The 24600-nt window shown below is 47.5% G+C and overlaps 2 protein-coding genes and 1 pseudogene across 3 annotated transcripts; 2 read left to right on the forward strand and 1 right to left on the reverse strand.

Annotated features, from left to right (window-relative positions):
- Positions 1-662: 662 nt before the first annotated feature.
- LOC307079133 (sodium-coupled neutral amino acid transporter 3-like) lies at positions 663-11277 on the forward strand. The gene is made up of 16 exons (XM_079741241.1): positions 663-841; positions 2204-2297; positions 3647-3734; positions 3961-4076; positions 5028-5101; positions 5346-5438; positions 5549-5630; positions 6081-6163; positions 6354-6412; positions 6638-6781; positions 7118-7197; positions 7295-7395; positions 7540-7664; positions 8136-8280; positions 9355-9458; positions 9774-11277. Exons 2-16 carry the CDS (start codon positions 2269-2271, stop codon positions 9876-9878), a joined length of 1428 nt encoding a protein of 475 aa, XP_079597367.1. The 5' UTR covers positions 663-841; positions 2204-2268; the 3' UTR covers positions 9879-11277.
- A 380-nt stretch (positions 11278-11657) lies between these two features.
- On the forward strand, positions 11658-15684 carry wasb (WASP actin nucleation promoting factor b). The gene is made up of 11 exons (XM_079741233.1): positions 11658-11882; positions 12672-12812; positions 12945-13031; positions 13159-13255; positions 13449-13478; positions 13575-13607; positions 13701-13878; positions 13987-14162; positions 14258-14913; positions 15120-15231; positions 15349-15684. The coding sequence occupies exons 1-11, from the start codon at positions 11781-11783 to the stop codon at positions 15405-15407; spliced, it is 1671 nt and encodes a 556-aa protein (XP_079597359.1). The 5' UTR covers positions 11658-11780; the 3' UTR covers positions 15408-15684.
- LOC307079873 (semaphorin-3F-like) lies at positions 15630-22266 on the reverse strand (annotated as a pseudogene). The gene is made up of 16 exons (XR_013812810.1): positions 21903-22266; positions 21678-21740; positions 21405-21526; positions 21096-21189; positions 20842-20961; positions 20086-20231; positions 19549-19663; positions 19358-19427; positions 18956-19099; positions 18573-18795; positions 18312-18400; positions 18185-18226; positions 17893-18050; positions 17593-17660; positions 17314-17438; positions 15630-16906 (listed from the first exon to the last, which is right to left on the reverse strand). The product of XR_013812810.1 is annotated as a semaphorin-3F-like (transcript).
- Positions 22267-24600: the final 2334 nt, after the last annotated feature.

A 24600-nucleotide genomic window follows, 5' to 3' on the forward strand; every position in this document is an offset into this window, starting at 1 on the left:
TAGGATCAGCTAGGAGAACACTCTCGCACGTGCTAAGGCACATCTCCAATCTCTCTTTACTTCAGAGCATCAGTTTACCATACCGAAAATACTTTATACAAATAAAGTCTCGTTAAAGCTATTCCTTTGGATTCGACCCCTCTTTCCAAGAAAAACATTGCAAGGCATACAAAAATAATTGTATTCTATACAGTTCAGTGTTCATTGCAATGTGCACTTAGGCCTATTGGCTTTCTGGGTCGACGCACTGGCACATGACAACTTTTACGCATGCTCAATGTCAACAGCTTTACCCAGATTCAGATGCGAGCCACCTTAAAAAAACAATTATCTCCTAAGCTTATTAACATCACAGGGACTTAAGGATTTAAACTGTCAATAGTATCCGCCCATACTGTAACAAAACCTAAAATACTCCCCGCTAAGCTCCACCTTTTTACCAGGCGTGTTTTGGTTTGGTAATCACTTGATAATCGTCTAGGGTTACCATGTTCTACTTTTACGCTATAGTTTTTGAGCGTGTGAAATAGCCTACCCCAATAGACCCCCATCCGCCCCCCTATCGACAGGTATCTGACGACACAGTATGGGGGCAGCTGTACAAAGGGTTAACAGCAGGGGTGTGACCCTTTCCCGCTCTCATCCCTCCCTGTGAGCTGAACTCTCTTCCTTAAGAGACTTCAGAGGGAGCGACAGCCAGGGGATAACCTTACGAGCAGGCTGGCTGACAAGTAGCCGAATTAGAGAGACTTGCACCTATCTTTCCCTAAGGGATCTTATTATCAACATGAAACCAATTTTGATTTAATAAGGAAAAACACTCTCATCTCTGTCTACCTCGGTAAGCGAATGTGTGCGTTGTAGTGCGTCTCCTAGTGTTGTAGGTGTTAAGTGAAAAGCCTACTGTCAATACGGAGTGGTTCTTGCATCATGTGCCATGTGCTTCACATTCGGAGATATCGCTTGTTTCTTATGGGATTAATTTGTCAAGATATACAGTAATAGCGAGGGTTTTTAGGGATTTTTACATTATTTTAAAGATTTGTTTAATAATATAAGGATATTTAACTTTTTTTTTCTTCAGGCCAGAAATACCATCGCCTTTCTGGATAATATTGAAACATTCTTGTCCCCACGATTACTCAATAGCAAAGTATGCCATGAATTCAATATTTTAAAAAATAACCACTATGTTCTTCTTCAATTTCAGTTTTTTGTTAAAGTATAAAAAGCTATGTAGTCCAACATGTTATCTACAGAGTTGTTCACAGTTGAGACGGTCTTTCTGGTTGTACGTCCTGGCTGTGGGCCATGGGAATTCCGGTTGCTAAAGAAAGTTACCCTGACCAACTTGACCCAAGGCCATGAAGCAGTAGACCAGTCAAACCAGTGTTTAGACTAATTGATACCCTTTGCCACAGAGGCCTATTGTTTTTATGTCTCTGGGCCAGCACACAGAGAGACCAGCCAGAGACACATTGTAACAAAATCAGTTCAGGACAGTTCAGGGAAGGGCGTAGGAAAATATGAAATTCCAGTTTCATGTGAATGGAGCACACACAGACAAGTGCACAGTTTTGTCCCGGGGGTCAGACGTGAAACATTGAGGGCAGCCTGACAAAGAGGAGAGGCTTGTCTCAGAGGGCAGCAGAGGGCAGAAGTAGGCACTCTTCTCAGAGTCTCTCCATGCTATGCTTTGTCTTGTTTCACTGGAGATCAACAATTCCACTACAGACATTCGTTATTTAAAGAATTTCAATTTAGATTACAATTCAACTATTGTGATTGTAATATATATTTTGGACCCCTGTTGAATATCTAAAATCTTTGTTGTATCAATATGGAGTGTTATCTGGTTCTGTTTGTTGTGTTTAGCATATGGCCAGATAAAGTCTGGAAGGAAATTTGTCCAAGCAAGTCTTTATCACGCTATGTGGTGCAAGAAAGTTTCCATGCTTAAACGATATTGACTTAACGTTTTACGGTCTGTGTGTCATTAGTAGTTCCTTGCAGTCAGCATGTGGTGAAGCCTAGATCCTATTAGTTTATGAGACGCTAGCATTATTCTAAGTACAACATAAAGAGACCCCAGCACCTATCTAAAGGGAGAGCAGTTAGTTTGCTGCGTATGAGTGGAAGGAATGCAGCCCTATTGAGGACCAAAGTTCATCATCATGTTTCATGTTTTTTCTCCCCATCCAAGGTTGTGACATTCGTTGGTCTCTCACAAGACCCATAACCATTGTGATCGGATAACCAGGAAGCAGCATGGAGCTTCAGAAGATGAATGGACATGAGTAAGGTTCCCTTATTACATGTATTTATTAATTTGTTATATGAGATAAAAACACTCAAAGGGAGGAAGCATCAACTAGCCAACGACATACGGAAACAGGTTTTTTTTAAACGTTATTGTTCACTTTCTCACAAACACCCTCTTGTGTCACACTTGTGTACCAATCTGATACTACACATTCGTACATCATTCCTCATTTGTGCACCATTGCGTCCTTGAATATTTGAATACCTTTGTGTCCTTCCTCTTTATTATGAAAGTGGTTTCGTTATTACAATTTGTTATAATTATTATTATTATTATTATTATTATTATTAAGAATATTATTATTATAAGTAGTAATATGAGCAGTAACAGGAGCAGTAACAGGAGCAGTAACAGTAACAGGAGCAGTAACAGGAGCAGTAACAGGAGCAGTACCTGGAGCAGTACCAGGAGCAGTAACAGGAGCAGTAACAGTAGCAGGAGCAGTAACAGGAACAGTAACAGGAGAAGTAACAGGAGCAGTAACAGGAGCAGTAACAGGAGCAGTAACAAGAGCAGTAACAGGAGCAGGAGCAGTAACAGGAACAGTAACAGGAACAGGAGCAGGAGCAGTAACAGGAACAGTAACAGGAGCAGTAACAGGAACAGTAGCAGGAGCAGTAAAAGGAGCAGTAACAGGAGCAGTAACAGGAGCAGTAACAGGAGCAGTAACAGGAGCAGTAACAGGAGCAGTAACAGGAACAGTAACAGGAGCAGTAACAGGAGCAGTAACAGGAGCAGTAACAGGAGCAGTAACAGGAACAGTAACAGGAGCAGTAACAGGAGCAGTAACAGGAGCAGTAACAGGAGCAGTAACAGGAGCAGGAGCAGTAACAGGAGCAGTAACAGGAGCAGTAACAGGAGCAGTAACAGGAACAGTAACAGGAGCAGTAACAGGAGCAGTAACAGGAGCAGTAACAGGAGCAGTAACAGGAGCAGGAGCAGTAACAGGAGCAGTAACAGGAGCAGTAACAGGAACAGTAGCAGGAGCAGTAACAGGAGCAGTAACAGGAGCAGTAACAGGAGCAGTAACAGGAACAGTAACAGGAGCAGTAACAGGAGCAGTAACAGGAGCAGTAACAGGAGCAGTAACAGGAGCAGTAACAGGAGCAGGAGCAGTAACAGGAGCAGTAACAGGAGCAGTAACTGGAGCAGGAGCAGTAACAGGAGCAGAAGCAGGAGCTATAACCGGAGCTAGTTGTTTGCTTGCATTGTTGACTCCACCGTCATTATATGAATGTGTGTATGAATGGGTGAATGTGAGGCACTAATTTTAAAGCACTATTATTCATTTTTCTATACATTATTTATTTCATTATTATACAGATTTGATGGCCTGGAGTCAGTGGCTGAACATGATGAGTTTTTGCCTAAGAAAGATGGTATCCCTAAAAAAGAAATCAGATTCACAGACGTAAGTACCAACGCACTGCGGCACACAGCAACAACAAACAACAAACCAAATAAACCATCCACTAACAATGTAATAATATAATATCAAAATACCATGCCAAATACCAAAGTATATCAGTCAACCCATGTAGCACATGTAGCTGTAGCACAGTGTTCAACAAAATATGTCCAAATATGTTGTGTGTGTAATTATGGGCTAATATCGTGTGCTCTGATTTCTTGTACAGTTTGAAGGGAAGACCTCCTTTGGAATGTCCATCTTCAACCTCAGCAATGCCATCATGGGCAGCGGGATTCTGGGGCTGGCTTTTGCCATGTCCAACACTGGAATCATTCTTTTTATGTAAGTTACTGGCCTAAGACAACATCCTTCGTTTGGCTGGTACATTCTCAAGACGTGTGTTTGGGTTGTATGCATGTATGTTTGTGTGTGTGTGTGTGTGTGTGTGTGTGTGTGTGTGTGTGTGTGTGTGTGTGTGGGCCTGTACGCATACGCAGGTCAGGATGTATTGTATCTATCTTGTATAATTGGGTGTTAGTAGTACAGACTGATCTGTCAGAGTGTGTATATGACAGCTCATGCACACACCATACACACACACTGGTTGGCTAAATCAGATTTGAGCGGTTAAATATAGCATGATCAGACTACAGGCCCGGTGGCCTGGATCAGCACTTTGTATTGTAGTTGGGGGAGGGGGACAAACGTCATTGTCTAACTCCATCTGTGTGGCAGCGGAGAGCATCTTCACCACTTGAAGTGAGAGAAAAGTGATTAACTTATGTCATGAATGAACCACGGCTGGGTGTCCCCTCATTGGAAAATAACATACTTTGGAGGGGGGGTGCAACTCCTAAGCAACGCCAAAATACGTTATACAATAACATTGTACAATATTCTCCAATGATAGACACCCCACAATGATTTCATCTGTATCGTTATTATCGACTTATATCAGCTGAAATGTAAACCTTCCTCCGTGGGGATTTGGGAATATTTTCGAGATGCGTCAACGATATTTGACCATTTTTGTGAATGGCATATTTGTAGAGAATTAATCTGGAAAGGTTTAAAGGCAGAGGTCTCCCATTATTGATAAATAATGCACACCCGTGGAATGTCGTTGACCAATCAGAATCAAGTATTGAACAATGTGGTTTTCTAGTAAACTATATCTATATAGTATCATAAACTATTGGGCAGCATTTCAAAGAGTTTGGAGCCGTAAATGATTGTGTAGCTGTATATATTCATAATGCACTGTATTCACAATACATTGCCGTTGTGTTTCAGAATTCTGCTGTGCGCCATTGCTATCCTGTCTGCCTATTCCATCCATCTGCTCCTGAAAAGCGCTGGAGTTGTCGGTAGGCTTTGCAGACGAATGAGCTTTTGCCATTGGAGAATTTGCTGTGTATGGTCTTCAAAACTGTAATCTACCAGCCATACATAATGTGTTTGTGTGTGTGTGTGTGTGTGTGTGTGTGTGTGTGTTGTTTGTGTTGTGTGTGTGTGTGTGTGTGTGTGCGTGTGTGTGTTGTGTGTGTGTGTGTGTGTGTGTGTGTGTGTGTGTGTGTGTGTGTGTGTGTGTGTGTGTGTTTGTGATGTCAGGAATCCGGGCGTACGAGCAGCTTGGGAACCGAGCATTCGGTCAGCCAGGCAAAGTGGTGGCAGCCTGTATTATCACTGTCCACAACATCGGAGGTGAAGGAACCATTCATCTATCTACCTTCTACTGTTAACTGATTACTACGTAACTCATCCTTAGTAGGAATGTCTTCCTGATTCTTTATACGTGGACCCTTCTCCTTCAGCCATGTCCAGCTACCTGTTCATTGTGAAGTCTGAGCTGCCGTTGGTCATCCAGGCATTCCTGGGCGAACACAAGAACACAGGGTAAGCCCATGCAAATGAGATACAGGAGGGTGTCTGTGTGTGGTGTGTACGTATCCAGCTCACTGAGTGGCTACTGGCTGGTGTCTGGTGTGTGTGTGTGTGTGTGTGCGTGTGTGTGTGTGTGTGTGGTGTGTGTGTATGTAGCTCAATGAGTAGCTAAAGGATAGTGTATGTGTGTGTGTGTGTGTGTGTGTGTGTGTGTGCTTGTGTGTGAGTGTAGGGTGTGTGCTGTGTACGTATGTAGCTCACTGAGTAGCTACAGGCTGGTGTATGTGTGTGTGTGTGGTATGTATGTATCTAGCTACAGGCTAGAGTGTGTGGTGTGTGGTGTCTAGGCATATAGCTACAGGGTGGTGTGTGTGTGTGCTGTGTACGTATGTAGCTCACTGGGTAGCTACAGTGTGTTGGTACGGGGGCATTGAACCCATGTCCATGTGTTTGTCATCCCAGAGAATGGTTCCTGGAAGGAAACTACCTGATCATGATAGTTAGCGCCGCCCTCATTCTCCCTCTATCGCTCATGAGACGCCTCGGTACGTGTTCCATCTCATCTCCTCATTCATTGGTCTAGCAACAACATCTCTCAGTTCTGTCATCCGTGTCCATAATTTTATGTTTTAACAATAAGTCACTGACATTCAAAGGGCCTGGTTATTCAAAGCAGAATCTGTCTTGGCAGATGTTTTGCAACTTTTGACCTTTACTGTTGTGGTTGTGGTCCAGGTTACCTGGGCTACACAAGTGGATTCTCTCTCTCCTGCATGGTCTTCTTCCTCATATCGGTGAGTCTTTACAGACACAACAACAGTCTGTTATTGCCACAAATATTGAAGTATATCCTCAATGAGATACACGGTATTGTATACTTTATGTATCCCTCCTTTCTAGTTATTACGATTATATATCATATAAATGATGGATCATATAAATTTTCCTTGTTTATTTGCTTTGTGTTTTCATATAATTGTATGTATTTTGTGTCTGTGTCTTCTGTATGTGCTTATCAGGTCATCTACAAGAAGTTCAACATCCTTTGTCCCCTGCCTATGAATCAGTACAACATGACTGAATCGTTTATCGCTCCTGTTAACGAAAAGGTCTTGATGGACGATGACTTCTGTCTGGCCAAGTTCTTCACCATCAACTCCCAGGTCAGGCAACCCGTCCACCACTTATATTCCCCTTTCAGTTCTGTGTTCTGGGTAACGTCTAGGGAGAGGCTCCAAGTCATCATCATGGGGAGGTATTTCTAGTCTCAATATCATGTCCAAAAGTGAGATAATGAACATAAATGTCTATATTGTTTTTCGATTCAATATTTCCTGTTTCAGCCTACATACTAGTACTAATGATCAAGCGAAACAGACGTAGGCATTTCAATTTTTTGGGGGGGAAAGGTGTATTATGGCTTTGATCCAACAAGCCCCTTGGTCCCCTGCAGGGACCCATCGTCTGAAAGCTGTTTGTTTGTTTGTTTGTGTTTCCAGACGGCGTACACCATCCCCATCCTGGCCTTTGCTTTTGTCTGTCACCCAGAGGTGCTCCCCATCTACACAGAGCTCAGAGAGTGGGTCAACACACCAACTGGAACAGCACTGCTCACTTTGAAAAGATAGAATATCCAGATTTATAATTTCCTTTGCTTATCCTTCTTATTATTTCAGTGCTAACAAGAAGCGGATGCAGAAAGTGGCCAACATCTCCATCCTGGCCATGTTCGTCATGTACCTGCTCACCGCGCTGTTCGGCTACCTCACCTTTTATAGTAAGGCCCTAACGACACTTCTATAAGTCAAGCCGTTAAGTCAAAGAATATGCATTAGCATTTCTGCCTAATGTATTGCTGCATAAGAGGAGCTCTGACCCCTGCTGCTCTCCTCTCCTCTCACCTCTGCCTTGGTGTGTGCAGTGGGCGTGGAGTCTGAGCTCCTGCACACCTACAGCCTGGTGGACCCCCTGGACGTGCTCTTCCTGTGTGTGCGTCTGGCCGTGCTGGTGGCCGTCACTCTCACCGTCCCCGTGGTCCTGTTCCCGGTGAGACACACCCACGCGCGCGCACACACACACACGCGCACACACACGCACACACACACACACATACTCAAATCCAGAACCTCATGTCTGCCGAGTGACCCAAAATTGGTCTCATGACTTTAGGTTTCACGTGTGTCTGAGTCTCGTGAGACCAGTGAGGGGGTTAACTGAATGAGGCGGTATCACAGATATGTGGTCTATGTGGTCAATGCATGTTCTCCTCTCCCATTCCCCAACTAATGAGGATCATTTGAAACAGTAAATGGTTTGCACGTTGTTTGTTTCTATTTGTGTGTCTGACCCTGTTTGGCCCCGCGCCTCCCTCCATTAACCTCCCAGTGCAAGGGCAGCGTCCTGCAGCATCGACCAGGGAAAACGTAAAGATGTACATTTCTTAATGAACCACATATTCATTATGTCCTTCCTTCCTTCCTTCCTCCTCGCCCCCTCCCCCTCCTTCCTGTCCCTCAGATCCGCAGGGCGATCATCCAGATCATCTGCCCGGACAAGCCCTTCCACTGGGCCCGGCACATCGCCATCGCCGTGGTCCTGCTGGTCATCGTCAACCTGCTGGTTATCCTGGTGCCCTCCATACGCGACATCTTCGGCCTCATCGGTACACCATCACCTAGTTGAAGTGGTCGACATGGTTACATTGCCCCTCCGTTAGGCCTGCAGGCCTGAACTTGAGTCTCTGAGAACTCTATAGCAAAAGGTCACGTCTCAAGACAGCCAATCGAGGGACCCGCCTGAGTCCCATGTGACTAGCGGGGTATTCCAGCCGCAGAGCTGTGGGCAGCCACACTCCTCCACAGAGACATGGTTGGGGCGATATTCCTACTCATTAGGCAAAATACAAACCACACTGCAGCCCTACTGAAACCCAATGAAACTGGATATGTCTCTCTCTTCAAAATGATCCCAACGGATAATACATTCAAATCGTACAAAATACTTACATACAGGTGAAACTGACTTTCACTCTAATATGTCTACATTAGTGGAATCCATTAGTGGAAAAATTAGGGGTCAACTTTATAAATAAAAGCGCCTACAAAATGACTGTAGACTGAAGTCAACCAAAAAAAATCTTGGTTGACTGAAATTCAAAGAACTCAATCCATCGGTTGAGGGGGGAAAATGTAATAAAATATGATCACATTATCGCTAGATTCACTTAACCTGCCACGGTGCACTCTATTCTATCTGTTATCCTAAATATCCCGTCAGTGATACTGACGAGCCACGAACGTCTTTAAACACGAACGTTAAAAGAGTCTTACAGACAAAATTAAAAAAAATACTTTTTTGTCTTCCTTTTTACTAAATGCTGCCACACCAGCAACTTATTTGTCATCGAATTGGGCGAGTTAAAAATTTTGAAAACATTCCTATAGTTTATCGAACCATACGATTATTATAACAGCAACTACAGAGCCTTGAGATTATTTGTTTTCGTGATTAATGTTTTTTCTAACACAATAATCGACCAACTGACCAGAACTTGACAGCGCTACTACAGAACAAGAAAACAAGTACTAGTTTAGATCTGGACCGTGTTTTCCATTCGAGTTCTGTGTGATTTCTTGCACCGCTGCCCTTCATCAGCTCTTATGTTGCGCTTCTCTTTTTCCACCCCCTCCACCTCCTCTTCCTCCTCCTCCTCCTCCTACTCCACCTCCTCCTCCAGGAGCCACCTCGGCCCCCAGCCTCATCTTCATCCTGCCGGGGATCTTCTACATCCGGATCATTCCTGAGGAGCAGGAGCCTTTACTGTCCTGGACAAAGATTCTGGTACAGCCCCCCCCCCCCCTTCATCCCTGTAGTGCCCACCTGGACCAAATGATCACTGCTCTCTTGTTACCCTGTAGAAATGACCCAGCTGTCTGATTTATACAAAACATTGCTTGCACAAAGACAGAAAGGATTAAAATCCTCAGGCAGCTAATCAGGGAACACCCAGTAAATGTTCGTATTTGCGTTTATATTAACGAACTGTGCTGCATTTTCAAATGCTTAGCTTAAAACTGCGTTGACTCGAAGCATCTCTCGCTGCTGCTGCTGGAAGCACCTTTACTGTTGACTCACTCTCTGCTCTCCTTCTGTCAGGCGGCATGCTTTGCTGCGCTGGGATTCATCCTCATGATAATGAGCCTGACCTTCATCATCACTGACTGGGTGTCCGGAGAGGTCCACAGCGGAGGTGGTCACTAGTTGCTCGCCGACTCGGACAAAACAAGTACTTCAATACAGAATGGCAACCAAAGCTGCCCCGGTCCCCACCTATCCACCTTCCCATAACGACCCCCAACCTTCCCCCCTCCCCATCCTCCATCTGCCCTGTTTTCTTATCATGGGTATTTTGACAAGAGAAACACAGTGGGTTTTCCCCCATCCTCTTACCTACCACGCAAAGGCATTGACACTTGGTGGGGGGGAGAACACACACATTGAGAGAGAACACACAAATCATAACTATCTTAACACTGCAGTTTGGCATTTAACTCGTTGGTTGACGCTGTCGAAACGCAACAGAGTCTGGCCAACCCCTATAGAGATGGCCTTGGTTCCTCTGGAGTGAATCAGGGGTGAGGGTGTAGAAGCAATGAAATGGAACTGCCAAAGATGGTGCAGATTGTGTGTATAGATTAGAATATCCCAGCCACTGCCATAATTAAAACTCGTGCTACTTGATATGGCCGCGACCTTCGACCTCTAGTTTGAGCTCCAGTTTGAGCTGTTTTTGGAGGATCCGTCTCATATTGTGGCACGTTTCATTCCCTCCCCAAATAACTGTCCTTATCTGAATCAGATAACAACACATTGACTAGCAATGGCAGGGTGATGAGTGGCAACGCATTTTTCTACTCATAACCCTTTATCTACATATGTTTCTACATATAAACATTCCCTCCATTTTTTATTTTCATTACCTGTTGTCCAACAAGTGTATAACGATTGTTAACACGGTGGATAATGCGTCACAAGGATTAGCCTGGCTAATCTAGCAGCTTGTGGTTAGACAGGCTCTATATGTGTGCGCAGTGCACTATCACACACTAAACATTTCCTGTCAGTCTAAATGCTATGGCTCGATCAGCATGTCGCCTCCTCTTTTAACAGTCAAGAGAAACCCTCTCAAAGTTGATTGTATTGAACCTGTATCACCTCAGTGTTGGTAATGTTGAGAACCACAACTGAAACATTCATATTTATTTGTCTCACAGTTCAGAAGAAGTAAATAGAAAAAGGCTGCTAAAGCTAAACTGTGTTTTTATCTGTTTGACTAAAAAAACCTACAATGCATTGCAAACCAAAACTTATGAGCCATTTTGTGTCAGTTTGGGGTAACCCGACTGAATGGGTTTTAATAAAAGACAACCATGTGTACCTTATGTCAAATGATATAATGTCCAGGGAGAGCCATCAGAATAAAAGTGCTTTCAATGGATTGTAAAAACAATGTCCCACCAACCCTCCCAAGGAAGTGATCAATCGGTAATCTATGAACCTTAATCAACCGTGTTGGTGGTGTCTTTAATGTATTCGGTTTTTGTTGTTTACTTGTTTCTTTTTAAATTAATTTGAGTTATGCGATCTGTAAGTCAATAAAATGTATTATATATTATCTGGGAATGTTTTCAAATTATTGGGTCACCACATTAATGGAAGTTCATCAGCAAAGTAAGGCTATTTATACATATATGTGTATATATATATAAATATATGTATACATATAAATAAATGAATATAAATAAACATAGATATAGTTATAGATAAATAGGTATATTGAGAGACAACAATAGATATTGTTCAAATCCTGCTCATAAAAAGCAGAAACTGTTGAACTGTCAGAGCAGCACTTTAAAAGTGGAAGTATCAGGCTAATTTAGGTACAGCCCATGACAGAGAGAGAGAGAGAGAGAGAGAGCAAGAGAGAGAAAAGAAACGGGTTGAAAAATGCGGTCGTCCATTTCCTGTTCTTGGCTGCCGTGTGCACGTATACACAGAAAAACTCCCTGGCTCGCCTTATTTTCTTAGTCACTGCGAGACCGAGGTGTAGAGAGCGACAGAGAGAGAGGAGGAAAGGTCTCTGCCCAGCGCCACAGCACCACCATGACCCGGGGATCCAGGAGCGCAAGGGAGAGCACCCGCAGCACCCTGCTGACCCTGGAGGAGAACGAGAAGCTGGAGGAACTCCTGGGAAGAAGGTGTGCTGTAAGTTGTCACTGAGGGACGGAAGGGTGGGTGGACGGGGGCGGGGGGGTCGTATGGTAACCACAGTGTTTGATGCGCTCCTCTGTGTGTCTTTAGTATTGGCCCTACTCAAGACTATGAGTATTGAGTAAGGCATGTTGAGTATTACAGGTTACTCAGCTTGTGGCCGCAGGCGTGCAGGCCTTGCTCTGTTCACACAAACTACCTAAGGTCACATTAGATCTAACTCGTGTCCCTTTTTAGGTTCCTTCTGTGAATTGCATTGACACGCTAGGCTGCAAACTGTGTGATGTCATTAGATGAGAATATCAAGCTGCTGCAAGAGGAAGCTGCAGTTGAGCAGTTTCCTCCTCCTCTGGTGTCAGAGTTAGAGGGCTTGAAGTGAAGTCCCCTCTTTAGTTTCTAATTAGTTGAAGTGAGTTCAGTCTTCAGCTGGTTGAAGGAAACCAAGCCAAGTTGGTTCAGGCTGGCCTGAAAATGTAGCTCCTATATCCCTACTTTATTTTATGACTATATGAGTGTATTATACGTGCTTTACGTGAACACCAATCTTCCTCATGGAAGTATAATCACTTCACATGTTTTCAATGTTTGTGTGTTTGTGTGTGTGGTTGCATGCTTGCCTCCATGTGTGTGTGTGTGTGTGTGTGTTTGAGGGTATGTTTACATCTGTACGTGTATGCCTTTGTGAGTGTATGTTTACATGTGTATGTGTGTGTGTGTATGTATTTATATGTGCGTGTGTGTGTGTGTGTTTGCGTGTGTGTGTGTGCGTGCATGTGTGTGTAGGCTATGGCCACCGCGGTGGTCCAGCTGTTCATGGCCCTGCCTCACAGCCCGTCGGTGTGGACCCTGCAGCACACCGGGGTGGTCCGCTTCGTGAAGGACAACCCCCAGAGGTCCTACTTCATACGCGTGTTCGACCTGAAGGTAAACACAGCCAGAGGAACACAGTAGCTACTGGGACTGGGACTGGTTCGTCAACCTTGTGTGTGTCCAGGCCTAATCAGGCTCTAGGGACCACTACTGAAGGCATAACCCTGTCTGATGTCATTGTTTCAGGCTGGAGTTCAGATCTGGGAGCAGGAGCTCTACTCGCAGTTTGTTTACAGCTGCCCTTGGCCGTACTTCCACACATTCCCAGCTGATGTAGGACCTATCTTGACTCTTGCATTTTCATAATGCACATGATTCAGATGATTCACTTATTCATCACACACTCTATGCCCCCCCCCCCCCCCCCCCCATGCTGCTGTTTTATTCGAATGCAACGCAGGATTGCCAAGTGGGTCTCAACTTTGCCAGTATGCAAGAAGCGGAAATCTTCCAACGTGTCGTCGAGGACAAGATTAACCAAAGAAATAACCGTCGAGGTCGGTCAAGTAAATATTTGCAACATTTAAATAATTGCCCTGTCTTAGTCATACCTAATGCCTGATTTGTCTATGCAAAATGCATGCATCTCAAAGGTACATCTCCATACGATAGCCCTATGTTTTGGTTGAAGACTAATTGACTGAAAGGCTATTGACATTAATCATGTACCTGTCTCCATGGTAATGACAGAAAAGACACAACAACCCCCGCCTTCCAATGGTGAGATAAACATTGTCATTGGATGCCATAGTGCCATTTTCAAATCAACATCCTTCAACATCCAACATCCGTCTTTTTTTCTATAACTCTCAACAGGCCGAAGTTTGCCTCCACCACCGACAAACAAAGGTAATCCCCCCCCCCCCAGACCTCCTATATGCAGTTTTATTAGCACTGCTAACCCTCAACGCTAGGATCTGACTTTTGTTCACTGAACAAAAGGTTTTTCCATGGCTACGGCGGACATCCAAAACCAGGACATTCAGTCCTCTCACTTCCGCTCCATGTCCGGGCCGGTCGCCTCCTTCTCCACCAGCAAGAAAGGGAAGAAGGAGAAGAAAGGCAAAAACAAGGGCGCCAAACTCTCCAAGGCCGACATAGGAGCGCCCAGCGGCTTCACGTGAGCAGCAATAGGCCAGAATAATACTTTGCATTTAACTGAGGAGATTCAAGTTTGAACTGGATACATCAAAACCTTTGTGCTGTGTGTCTCTCTCTCCCTGTACAGCCATGTGAGCCACGTGGGCTGGGACCCCAACACCATGGACCCGGACCTGCTGAAGCTGCTGTCCAGCGCGGGGATCGGCGAGGCGGAGATGAAGGACGAGGAGACCTCCCAGCTCATCTTTAACATCATCCAGCAGTCGGGTGGCATGGAGGCCGTGAAGATGGAGGTCAACAGAGGTCAGACCCATGAGCCCCTTAGGTCGGTGTTCCCACCCCCTTTAAAGCATTGTTTAATGTCCTCTGAATTTCTCTGTTTCTTTTTGTGTTTTCAGCCGGCGTCCCTCCCCCTCCCCAACACGGGCGCCAGGGCCCTCTCCCGCCTCCGCCGGGCTCCTCCCCCTCCTCTTCCTTCCCGAGCCGGCCGCCCACGCGCCGCATGGGCCCCCTGCCCCCCGTCCCAGGCCAATCCCCCCAGCGCGGCGGGGGGCCCCCACCGCCGCCCCCTCCTCACGGGGGTCCTCCGCCTCCGCCGCCGCCCGCCAGCCGGGGCGGTCACCCACCACCGCCCCCTCCCCAGGCCAGGTCCCCCGCGCACCCCCCGCCCCCCTCCAAGCTCGACACGCCGCACCAGCAGTCTTTCCCGGCGCCGCCTCCCCCTATGTCGTCCCACGGCCCCGCCCCTCCTCCTCCTCCTCCTGCTCCTGCTCACTCGTTCGCCGGACCCCCCCGCCCCCACCTTGCCCCGGCAGCCGCTCATCTGGGTGGCCCACCTCCCCCGCCCCCACCACCAGCATCAAAACCTCTGCAAGACAACCAAGACTTCCCCGCCCCCCCTCCGCCCTTCCCTGGGGATCCAGCGGCCGGGCTAGGCGGAGGAGGAGGAGGAAGAGGAGGAGGAGGAGGAGGAGGTGGAGGACATGAGCCTGAGGTCACGGACGGACGAAACTCCCTGCTCAGCCAGATCCGTGAGGGAAAGAAGCTGAAGAACGTAAACAAACCAGTCTTTACCTATGTAACGATGACCAATATCTAATTGCCTTGTTGTGAGTCGCATGCTTGTGACTGGGAGTCACCAGCATGGGCGCTGACTGCTCGCACAATGCTAGTACGTGGAAGTCAAGTATACGAGTGCTTGCAGGCGCCCTGGGACAGGATCGGACTTAAAGGTATTCTCGAACGTTGTCTGCGTTGCAGGTGACGGAGTTCCCTGAGACCGCTACGCCCGCATCGCCGGGTGGAGGGGAGGGCATCGTGGGAGCGCTGATGATGGTCATGCAGAAGAGGAGGAAAACCATTCACTCCTCTGGTAAGTATTATACATAAGGCAACACCTGATTCCTGTGACCCTGGTGACTTGTTAAGCTCACGCTCTGTGTGTGTGTGTTTGCGTGTGCGTGTGTGTGTTTGTGCCTTGTTTTTGCAGATGAAGATGATGGAGACTGTGTCGATGACGACGATGAGGATGATGACTGGGACGATTGAGGCGGGTTGTGTTTAGGGTTTCTGTGTGTGTGTGTGTGTGTGTGTGTGTGTGTGTGTGTGTGTGTGTGTGTGTGTGTGTGTGTGAGAGTTTGCGTCAAAGTGGTCCACCGATTTCTTTTTTTCAGGTCATATCTCCCTTGTTTGTGCGTTGAAACATTGAGAGTGAAGTAAATCTCAGATTAAACAGGGTGGATGTCCCACATAAACAAACCATTGAATGAATAATATCACAAGCCTGAATGCCATTTAAAAAATAAAGTAAATATTTTGAACATTTTCGGTGCCTGCTTTATGTTACTCAAACTGTAGCTGATGGTGGCCGGTTGTGAGAATGTATCTAGACAAGCCATCGCTCATACCTTTCAGTAAAATCATTTCAACATTCAGTATGTGACAGATCTATGACAATTTATGTTAGGTCTAAGCCAGTATCATTCCCATTTCCTTAAATGTACATACACATGTCCTATACTGTAAATATCATCGTATCATATCATCTCATACATATATGTGCAAAAAAGACCTCATTCCCTCTAAAACCACCACCGTCAAAGTGCATAACTGGAAAAACACTGTACGCTATACAAGTCTACAACAAACATGCGCAGGGCAAGAGGATACTGGACAGTCAAAGTCAATACACACGTCCACATTAAACTGCAACTTGGCCCATCACACACATTACACCCAAGGGACAGCGATATTCAACAATGCAAAACACAACCGCGACAACATCATCATAAACAACGACAACAACTACATCATCAACAACAACAACAACCACAGACAGTAGGACTTTCAACCGGCAAAGAGAAACACAGCATGCAACGTCGTTTTCATTGATGACCTCACATTACGCTTTCTCCACAAAATGACCGTCCAAACGGTTAACATCAATATATTATATTCACAACTAATATATTACATTTCTTTATATTTTTTTCATGATACGAGATCACCTGTCTCACGTCGAGGGGATGTGGTCGGCTGGTCGGGGGTCAGGGGGTCGGGGGGAGCATGACGCTGTAACAATGGAAGTTCGTCTCCGGCGTCCCGGCCGCCGGCGTCTAGCCCAGGCCCTTCTCCTGGCTCTCTGTGTGCCGGCGGCTGGTGCGTTTGCGTGTGTGCTGGCGCCGCGGCTGCGGCTGCTGCTGCTTTGAGCTCATCTGTTCCCAGTAGGACTGGCAGTACTGGTGGATCAGTCTGATCTCCGGCGGGAACAGGGTGGGCGCGGCGGGGTCGGACGGGGGTGCGTGCGGGTGGTGCAGGTGGGCGGCGTGGGGCGGGCTTTTGGGCGGAGCGCGGGGCTCCTTGTCGGGGTCGCGGGAGGTCAGTGCCAGCACGATGTCCCGGTCCAGGATGCGCAGCGCGATGCGCGTCACCGTGTGCTTGAAGTTGTTCTCCGTGGCCAGGCAGTGGTACTGCCCGGCGTCCGACTGGTTCAGGGCCTTCAGGAGGATGCCGTTGTTGGTCTTGAGAACTCCGCCGGCCCGACTGAGCTGCAGGGCGGAGTAAACAAATGAGTCACACATAATGTGGATGAGGAGGAGGAGGGGCAGGAGGAGGAGGAGGGGGGAGAGGAGGAGGAGGAGGAGGAGGAGGAGGAGGAGGAGGAGGAGGAGAAGGAGAAGGAGGAGGAGGAGGGGGAGAGGAGGAGGAGGAGGGGGAGAAGGTGTAGAAAGGGGAGGAGGGGGAGGAGGAGGAGAAGGAGGAGGGGGGGAGAGGAGGAGGAGGGAGGAGGAGAATGAGGAGGAGGAGGAGGAGAGGGGAAGGAGGAGGAGGAGGATAATGAGGAGGAGAGGGGAAGGAGGAGGAGGAGGAGAAGGTGAAGAAAGGGGAGGAGGAGGAGAAGGTGAAGAATGAGGAGGAGGAGGAGGAGAGGGGAAGGAGGAGGAGGATGACTGACCACTTTCCTCCTCCCTTCTCGGAGGAAGAGCCATTTGATGGAGGCCTGTGGAGAGCGTGGCTCACACTCCAGGAATGTACTGCTGCCCTCGACTCCAAACTGCACCATCTCTTTCTGACGGTTCTCTACACATTATAACCCAAGAGATGGAGAGAATGTGAACACGTAGGACTAATTAATTAATATTAGATAAGAATAATATTATATTATAGTATTAATCAGTAATAGATCTCAGGGGCCAATAAACCTGTACGAGTATTAATCAAATGATTGAGTCACCCTTGGCATTGAAACCTCGACACTGTCGCAGCGGATCACCGTGCTTGACGTCCTGCCTTCGGCTTCGCCTTCAGAAAACGCAAAGCAACACGTCATCAGCGATCACACATTCCCCCCCTGCTGGTAGGACATGTGAATAGCATGCATTTCCATGGAGAGTTTAAAATTCTGGCCTTAGGACAGCATTATAAAAGCCCTCTGGTCACATGCAATGTTTCAAAAGGTAATCTGTGACAATTGCAATCTATTGAATAAGACCCAATGAGTGTGCGGGCATGTGTGTGTGCGTGCGACCCTGACCTCTTGGTGGAGGGGGTGAAGGCAGAGCAGGTCTCCCCGTCCCAGGCGCAGTAGGGGTCCCGGGCCAGGCAGCAGTCGGAGCAGGCCCGGCCGTACACCCCGCAGCGGTGCAGGGACACCTGGGTCAGCCCGGCGTCAGAGGACACGTACAGCTGTTGCTGCGGCGACGCAAACCAAACAGGAACCAAAGCATTAACCAACAGGAGACGAACGCAGAATACGTACAAGATCAAAAATGCAGATCAATTTGATGGATTCATTGTTACTGGAAAACAAGGGTGTGTCTCCTTACTCTTTTGGAAGATATTTTCATTGTCTTTACGGCCGCCTTGTTCTGTAAACAAATAACACATTATTTTTATGTTGCCTAACTTCAACTCAAAAGCTGCTGTTCATTTGGATTACTTATTAGTACGTACCCTGAACACTTCGACTTCCTCCAGAGTCAGCTCCTCCAGGTTAGTGGGGTCTTTAGGCAGAACGATGACCTTTTGGACAGTGCCATGATCTGCCAGAGCAAAAAGGGGAGATTATATTCAGCACAAAACACAAATTAAAAAACACAAACTCACAAAGCTTTTTTTTATCATACTGCATTGTGCCCAATTTCCCAATTACCTATACATCAAGTTAACTGAACTAAAACTTTAATTTAATAAACCTCAAACGCTACAACTCACCTGTCCCCAGAAACAGAACCTCATAGCGGCCATCTACGGCATCTACCTGGTCCACCACCATGGCGGTGTACCGGTAGTCTACACCGCTCCTCACCACTAGGGGGCGACGATGGATAGGATATACAGCGTTGAACATGAGGGGGTGGGCTCGCATGAAGTTCACCGCCTCGTCAGAGAAGTCCTTGGACGAGTCAATGCCAGGTGTAAAAGTACCCCCTGGACACTAGGAAAAATAAATTATAAATGTGAAATTTCTATATTTTATGTTTTTTCTCCTTCACTTAAATCACAATTCATTTTATAAGAATGTGAGCGGGTCAGGGAAAATCCTTAAAGTCGTATCTTATTATGCATTATACATTGGTAGATAGATTCAAACCTACAGTGCCAGCCGGGGGTATGGTATCTTTCCGGTATATTCTGTCCATTGATAGTTATGACCGTGTTTGTGGGCAAAAGGTCCGTTGAAGACGTTGCGGATGTCAGCCATGGAGTACACACAGACTGCTGAGCCCTTGAACACAGAGCTAGAACACACACGCACACAAACACGCACGCATACACACACACACATACGCATGCACACACACACCCACAAACCCACACAGAATTGTTATTAGTGTGGGGATTACTAGGACATGCCTCTGAAAATATTAAATAGGTACAGCAATACTCAGAGGCCCGAGTCTATTCTTGTCCAGTATTCTCTTCCTCATCCCACACTAGAGAGACTGAAGGCAAAGTGTGCCATAGATAGACCACATAAATCCTCCTTAGCAACTCACCCAGCGGTGGTGAACAGAGCGTACACCACTGGGTTCTTCTCGTCCTGCGTTGGCTGAATGAACACATCCCCTGGAAGAGGGATGACAGAGAGATCCATCACTTAGTGGCAGCACTCCCGTCGGGGAATGCGGTTTGGATTCCATCGAAGGCCTGTTCCATGGGAGCCGGTGTAATTCATTTAGCGTCTTACTGAGTTCATCAAAGGCCGTCTCTACCCCGTCCTCCCCAAGCACTGAGCATATGAGGCGGGCCTTCAGGAACGTGGTCCAGCGGTTCACCAGAGACTTCTGGCCCCCCTCGTCGTTCTAGGAAGAGATAGTCTGGTGGTTAGGGGTCTCTTACGCTGCTAAATGATTAAGTAGGGACTCGGTAGCGATGGGACCGCTTCTTCACAAATCACCTTTGAAACACCACACCGTTGACATGATATCGTTAGCCTCATAGCATAATTGCCTGAGTTGTATTTTAAAATTCATCGTGTATTTAGCGTCAAAAATGTGAAAAAGTGAAATAGATGACTTAGGCAGAGAGTGATCATGGAATGTAAAAAGCACTCTGATTGGCTTAGGATATAGCCACTGAATCAGTAGCGTTAGTAGAGTAGTTAGTTTAGACATCACAATTTGGCCAAAATATGACTTAGGCGATTATGCTATGAGGCTAACGATATGTTCTTTGATTCAAAGCGTTGCGTTGTAAAGGAGCACATCCTGCGTGTTGGACTCACCAGACACACTCTCCCCACGCGGGCCAGGACGCTCGGGCTCGCCCCGCTCACTGAGTCCAGGCTCTTCTCACGGAAGAAGAAGTACAGCTTGTTGTCATTCCTCTCTGCGCTGTCTGGAATCTGCTGGATCTTCAGAAACACCGGCTCTGTGGTGGTGGGTGGGGAGATGTGACGATAGGCATGCTCAACCAGTTGAGTCACACGTTACTTAGAGGACATACCAGTCTGGGATGAAGCCATTGTGTCTCTACTGGTTTCATAGGGACATTGGTTACTGATGTAATTGTTTTTTTAATCTTTTTTTAATTTGTATTTTATGACGTTTATTGGTTATGTTGACTACTGTTTGCGAACCAAATCGCCCCCGGGGACAATAAAGACTATCCTATCCTTCAATAGCAATATAGCTCTTTAATCTTTTGGAATAAGTCGCGTCAGTACGGAGTTGTGGACAGAAAATGAATCGCCAGACAAGTACTTAAACAAAGGTCTTGACTGAAGTGCTACTGCTATTAACCTTCATGGCAGGCGCGCGCTAAATGCTCTAAGGCAGAATCAAGCATTTAGCGTGGGCCTTTATTAATAATTTATAATTAATCAATTATTTATTAATTCTTTTGAAAAATAATATTGGCAACGGATGTTTTGGGTGAGGCCAGGAGAGAGGTTACAATGGTTTGATTACCCAGAGTGGTCTTTTCCTTTAAAGCATGTACCCCCCCCCCCCCCCCCCCCCCCCCCCCCCCAAAGTCTCACCGTTGAGCCACCGTGAGTCATATTGCTCCGTCCTGATTGCTGTCCGGCCCCCCATGGTTCTGAACAGAGCAGCATCCGTGCTCATGAAGTCAATGTGGACCCCTGCGTAGAGATTGCCGTCTGCAGGTGACACAGCGAGCACACCGATAAAAGGCAAAGGTTAGGGCGGGAATGGAACCGACAACCCACACCACTGATCCCTCTGGGAACCCGTGCAGAGCCATGGACGCTTCGATTCACTGCGTCGGTCTTACCGATCAGCACGGCAATGTTCTCCTGGTTCGGGTCGTAGGAACATTTCCCCTTCCCTGAATCCGCATACCCGGGGACCAGTCTGAACAGGTAGTCCTGCAGGAACAGATTAGCCACAGAGAGGACGTGTAAAAATAGGCGGCAGCGAACACCACCAGGGACTTCGGGGAAGTAGTAAACAAAGCCATGGACCAGATTTGTGGCCATTAAAAGTGACGGGGGACAGAGCCGCCACAGCCCTCCTTCCGCTCATGTACATTCAGTTTTCTCTTTGTTTCTTTTCTTTGGTTTTGTTTCAGACGGGTGTTCACCTCCGCCCTCCATCCCCGGTTGACGAAGGTGCAGATGGGCTGGTAGGCCCCCCCGTTCCGCAGGTGTAGAGGTGGGTGCGGTTCCACGGCTCTATCAACCGCACAAAGTTGGCACATTCACCCTGCAACAAAGAGACGGGCAGATGGATGTCAAACACCACAGGGGGATACGTGCTCTTTCCTTCCTCCGCACGGCGCACACACACACACAGATTCCCATCAATGAAAAGGCGGGGGGGGGGGAAAAAACAAACAACAGAAACATGATCATACCTGTCTTCCCTTTCCTGTCATCTGACATTCTCCCTTTCTTTTCGCAGACGCCGGCCAGTGGATCTGCGTTTGAGGAAGCACAGCTGCAGTTAAACCAAGCACAGACTTCACACCGTCCCTCCATGCGGACCATGCGGCCCAGGGAAAACAGAACTACAGAACTACGGAGCCGAGACAGCAGCACAGGGAGGCGGTGCCACAGCCGCGAAGCAAGAGCGGACTTACTATGAGGGGGCTCCTTGTTGACGTTCTGCATGTCCAGGGCCACCAGGTACTCCCGGCTGCCCAGGTAGAGCCGACCCTGGTCCTGGTCCATCAGGAGGATGCGGTAGTCGCTGGTGTTGAAGGCGAAGCTGAAGGGCCGGGCCGCGCGCGTGTCCAGCAGCTCTGTGGCGAGGGAGCGACGCGCGCACACACACACACACGGTTGGGTTTGTTCACAAGGTTTTAACACGTCTCTGAGAACACCAGTTAGCAGCCTTTTAAAATCGGTTTTAATCCGGAATGCCAGCGAGCGAGCAGAGGTTATTCTTTCTCTTCCCCCCCCGGGTGAATTAAGCCACGCTCGCTGGACAAACTCACTTCCAGTCAGAATGTGTGTCAGCGATTAAATATACAACTCAAACTTAGTACATTTAGAGAAGAAAAAGATTAGCTTTTAAGATGTTAATATTTCATGGGTCCCTGGCTGTATGATTGAGTTTAAGGCACTTAATGCTCCCCCGGCCCCCCGCCCCAGAGCACCCCCCCCCTCCCCCGCCCCAGAGCACCCCCCCCCTCCCCCGCCCCAGAGCACCCCACCCTCCCCCGGCCCAGAGCACCCCACCCTGCCCCGGCCCCGCCTGCCCCAGAACACCCGGTCAGTGGGACTGCGCGCCAGGCGCTGCGATCAGGGTTGTGTTCGGTGGAGCGTGATGTGTTAAGACACGCTCCGCGCTGACATGGAAAAAGTTCCGGCTTTTTTGTTTTGTGCAGTGTCACTCCCAAATACACCTCTGAATAAAACATTTTCAACCGCGATAAATCCCGAAGACAAGCAGAGGTGAATGAAACGCAGCAGGATATTCCAGGCCGATGGGACACAAAGTGTCCCTCCTTTAGTGCGACGCAAAGTGCAAATGTTCCAGAGAAAGGTGATGTATTTCGATATCATAACAATGGTTTCGCTGCGTATCCATGTCGTGTCGGGGATGTTATGGTGTGCGTGAATATAAATAACCTCCGACATGACAAGCCAGCACGGAGGGCCTTCAAAGGACGCGGCGGCAGGAAAAACGTTGTTTACATCAGAGTTCCTGCCATCTTCCGCACAAGGTCAACGCCAACAGGATGCGGCCGACGCGCCGCACCAAAACAAGCCCCGCAATCACATCTCCGGCCCGAGGCGGGGTGGGGACTTAGAGGTAGGGGATGCGGACCCCTGCTGCCCCAGAGAGGTCAACACAGGATAACGACATCTCTGGCCAAAGCTCAACTGGATCACAGTTGAGCCCTCGATCTAACAGCCCATTCTGGACCGGCCGATGCGGCCGCTCCCCTACATGCTCTGCATCCGGTAGGGCCGGCCGCAGACAATGTTCAGGATTTTAGGTCAACACTTGAGGAGCACTTGACCCCGGGCAGGCTTCTAATAACACGGAGCGGAAACCTGAAATGAGCTGGTTACCGCCAGGCGGCTCCCGGCTTCCCCCCGTTGCGTGTTGTGTTATTGTCACGGCGATACTATTAATATACGGTAAACAAGTGGCCCAGGCACCACAAGCGGCACATCCGTTTGAAGTGCATATGAGTGTGGGGTGATGAAGGGGCCCCGGTAGAACGCGCTTGGGTCCTCCTGTAGCCCCGGCTCAGTAGCTCCCGGCACATTGGTGGAAGGGAGTCACATGTCCCTCTCTCTCTCCCCCCCTCCCACGTAGATCTCTTTCACAGGCGTCTTGGGGGGAACAAAGAGAGTCCCTGTCACAAACAATGAACAATAAATCCTTAGAGTGGCAGAAAAACAGAGTTGGGGAGTAAATCCAACTTTTTTCCGCCTTTTCTTTGGAATCAGGGTGAGGGGTGATTGGCGCAGGAATGGGTGAATGTGGCGGCCATTATCTGCAAGGCCTTGCCAGGAATCCTAATTATTCAACAAGTCTTCAGATGTCACTTTTCACCCAGATTACCTAATGTTTACCGGCTAATTAAATCCTAGGAGATTACTTGAATCGCATTAACACAAACAAAGAGCGTAGGACACGCATACGGCACTCTAACATTGATGTACTCATTTGTACTCCGTGCGGCTGGTGGTAAACCACAATTTTGTGCATAAGCTGTTTACTGGCTGCCTGGGATTAGAGGAGAGAATTGAATTAGCAACGCCAGGCCACTGCCCTGCAGTGGGACCGACCCAACGCCACCACCAACACAATAAGGATATTTTCTGCACAGATGATTTTAATTATTTGTGATCTCTAGACAATTACAAGCACACACACACACACACACACACACACACACACACACACACACACCAAAAGCAACACATGCACGCACACACAAACACACACACACACACACAAAGACAACCTCACCAACATACACACACACCATACAAACACAAACATGCACACGCAAACACACACCCAAACATGACAGCTGTCAAAACATGCAAGGGCTGCCATGATACTTTCTTAGATTCTTAGCATCAGCTAAATTGCCCCACACTTATCTTGCTTGAGGCATCTCATGTAAGGACAACAGTTGGCCAAAAGCCTCACATAAAGAAGCACAGACACATTGTACGATGCTACCGTACACCGAGATAAAGATGATCCACGGTAGCTCAGAGCCGATCCACAAACAACAGCCCAGCCTCAGCCCTCTATACTTGAGATAGATTTGATGTGTCTGACTCATGCCTCTAATTCCTATTTACAGG

Source organism: Pollachius pollachius, assembly GCF_949987615.1.
Source record: "Pollachius pollachius genome assembly, chromosome: 8".
NCBI lineage: Eukaryota > Metazoa > Chordata > Actinopteri > Gadiformes > Gadidae > Pollachius > Pollachius pollachius.

What these genes read in the sequence shown, in the direction of transcription:
- LOC307079133 (XM_079741241.1), top strand. Translation starts at nt 2,269, where the DNA reads ATGGAGCTTCAGAAGATGAATGGACATGA. An exon ending in CACTGTCCACAACATCGGAG is followed by an intron (nt 5,439 to 5,548) that starts GTGAAGGAACCA and finishes CTTCTCCTTCAG; the next exon opens with CCATGTCCAGCTACCTGTTC. An exon ending in CGACATCTTCGGCCTCATCG is followed by an intron (nt 8,281 to 9,354) that starts GTACACCATCAC and finishes CTCCTCCTCCAG; the next exon opens with GAGCCACCTCGGCCCCCAGC.
- wasb (XM_079741233.1), top strand. Translation starts at nt 11,781, where the DNA reads ATGACCCGGGGATCCAGGAGCGCAAGGGAGAGCACCCGCAGCACCCTG. An exon ending in ACAACCCCCGCCTTCCAATG is followed by an intron (nt 13,479 to 13,574) that starts GTGAGATAAACA and finishes AACTCTCAACAG; the next exon opens with GCCGAAGTTTGCCTCCACCA. An exon ending in GAAGATGGAGGTCAACAGAG is followed by an intron (nt 14,163 to 14,257) that starts GTCAGACCCATG and finishes TTGTGTTTTCAG; the next exon opens with CCGGCGTCCCTCCCCCTCCC.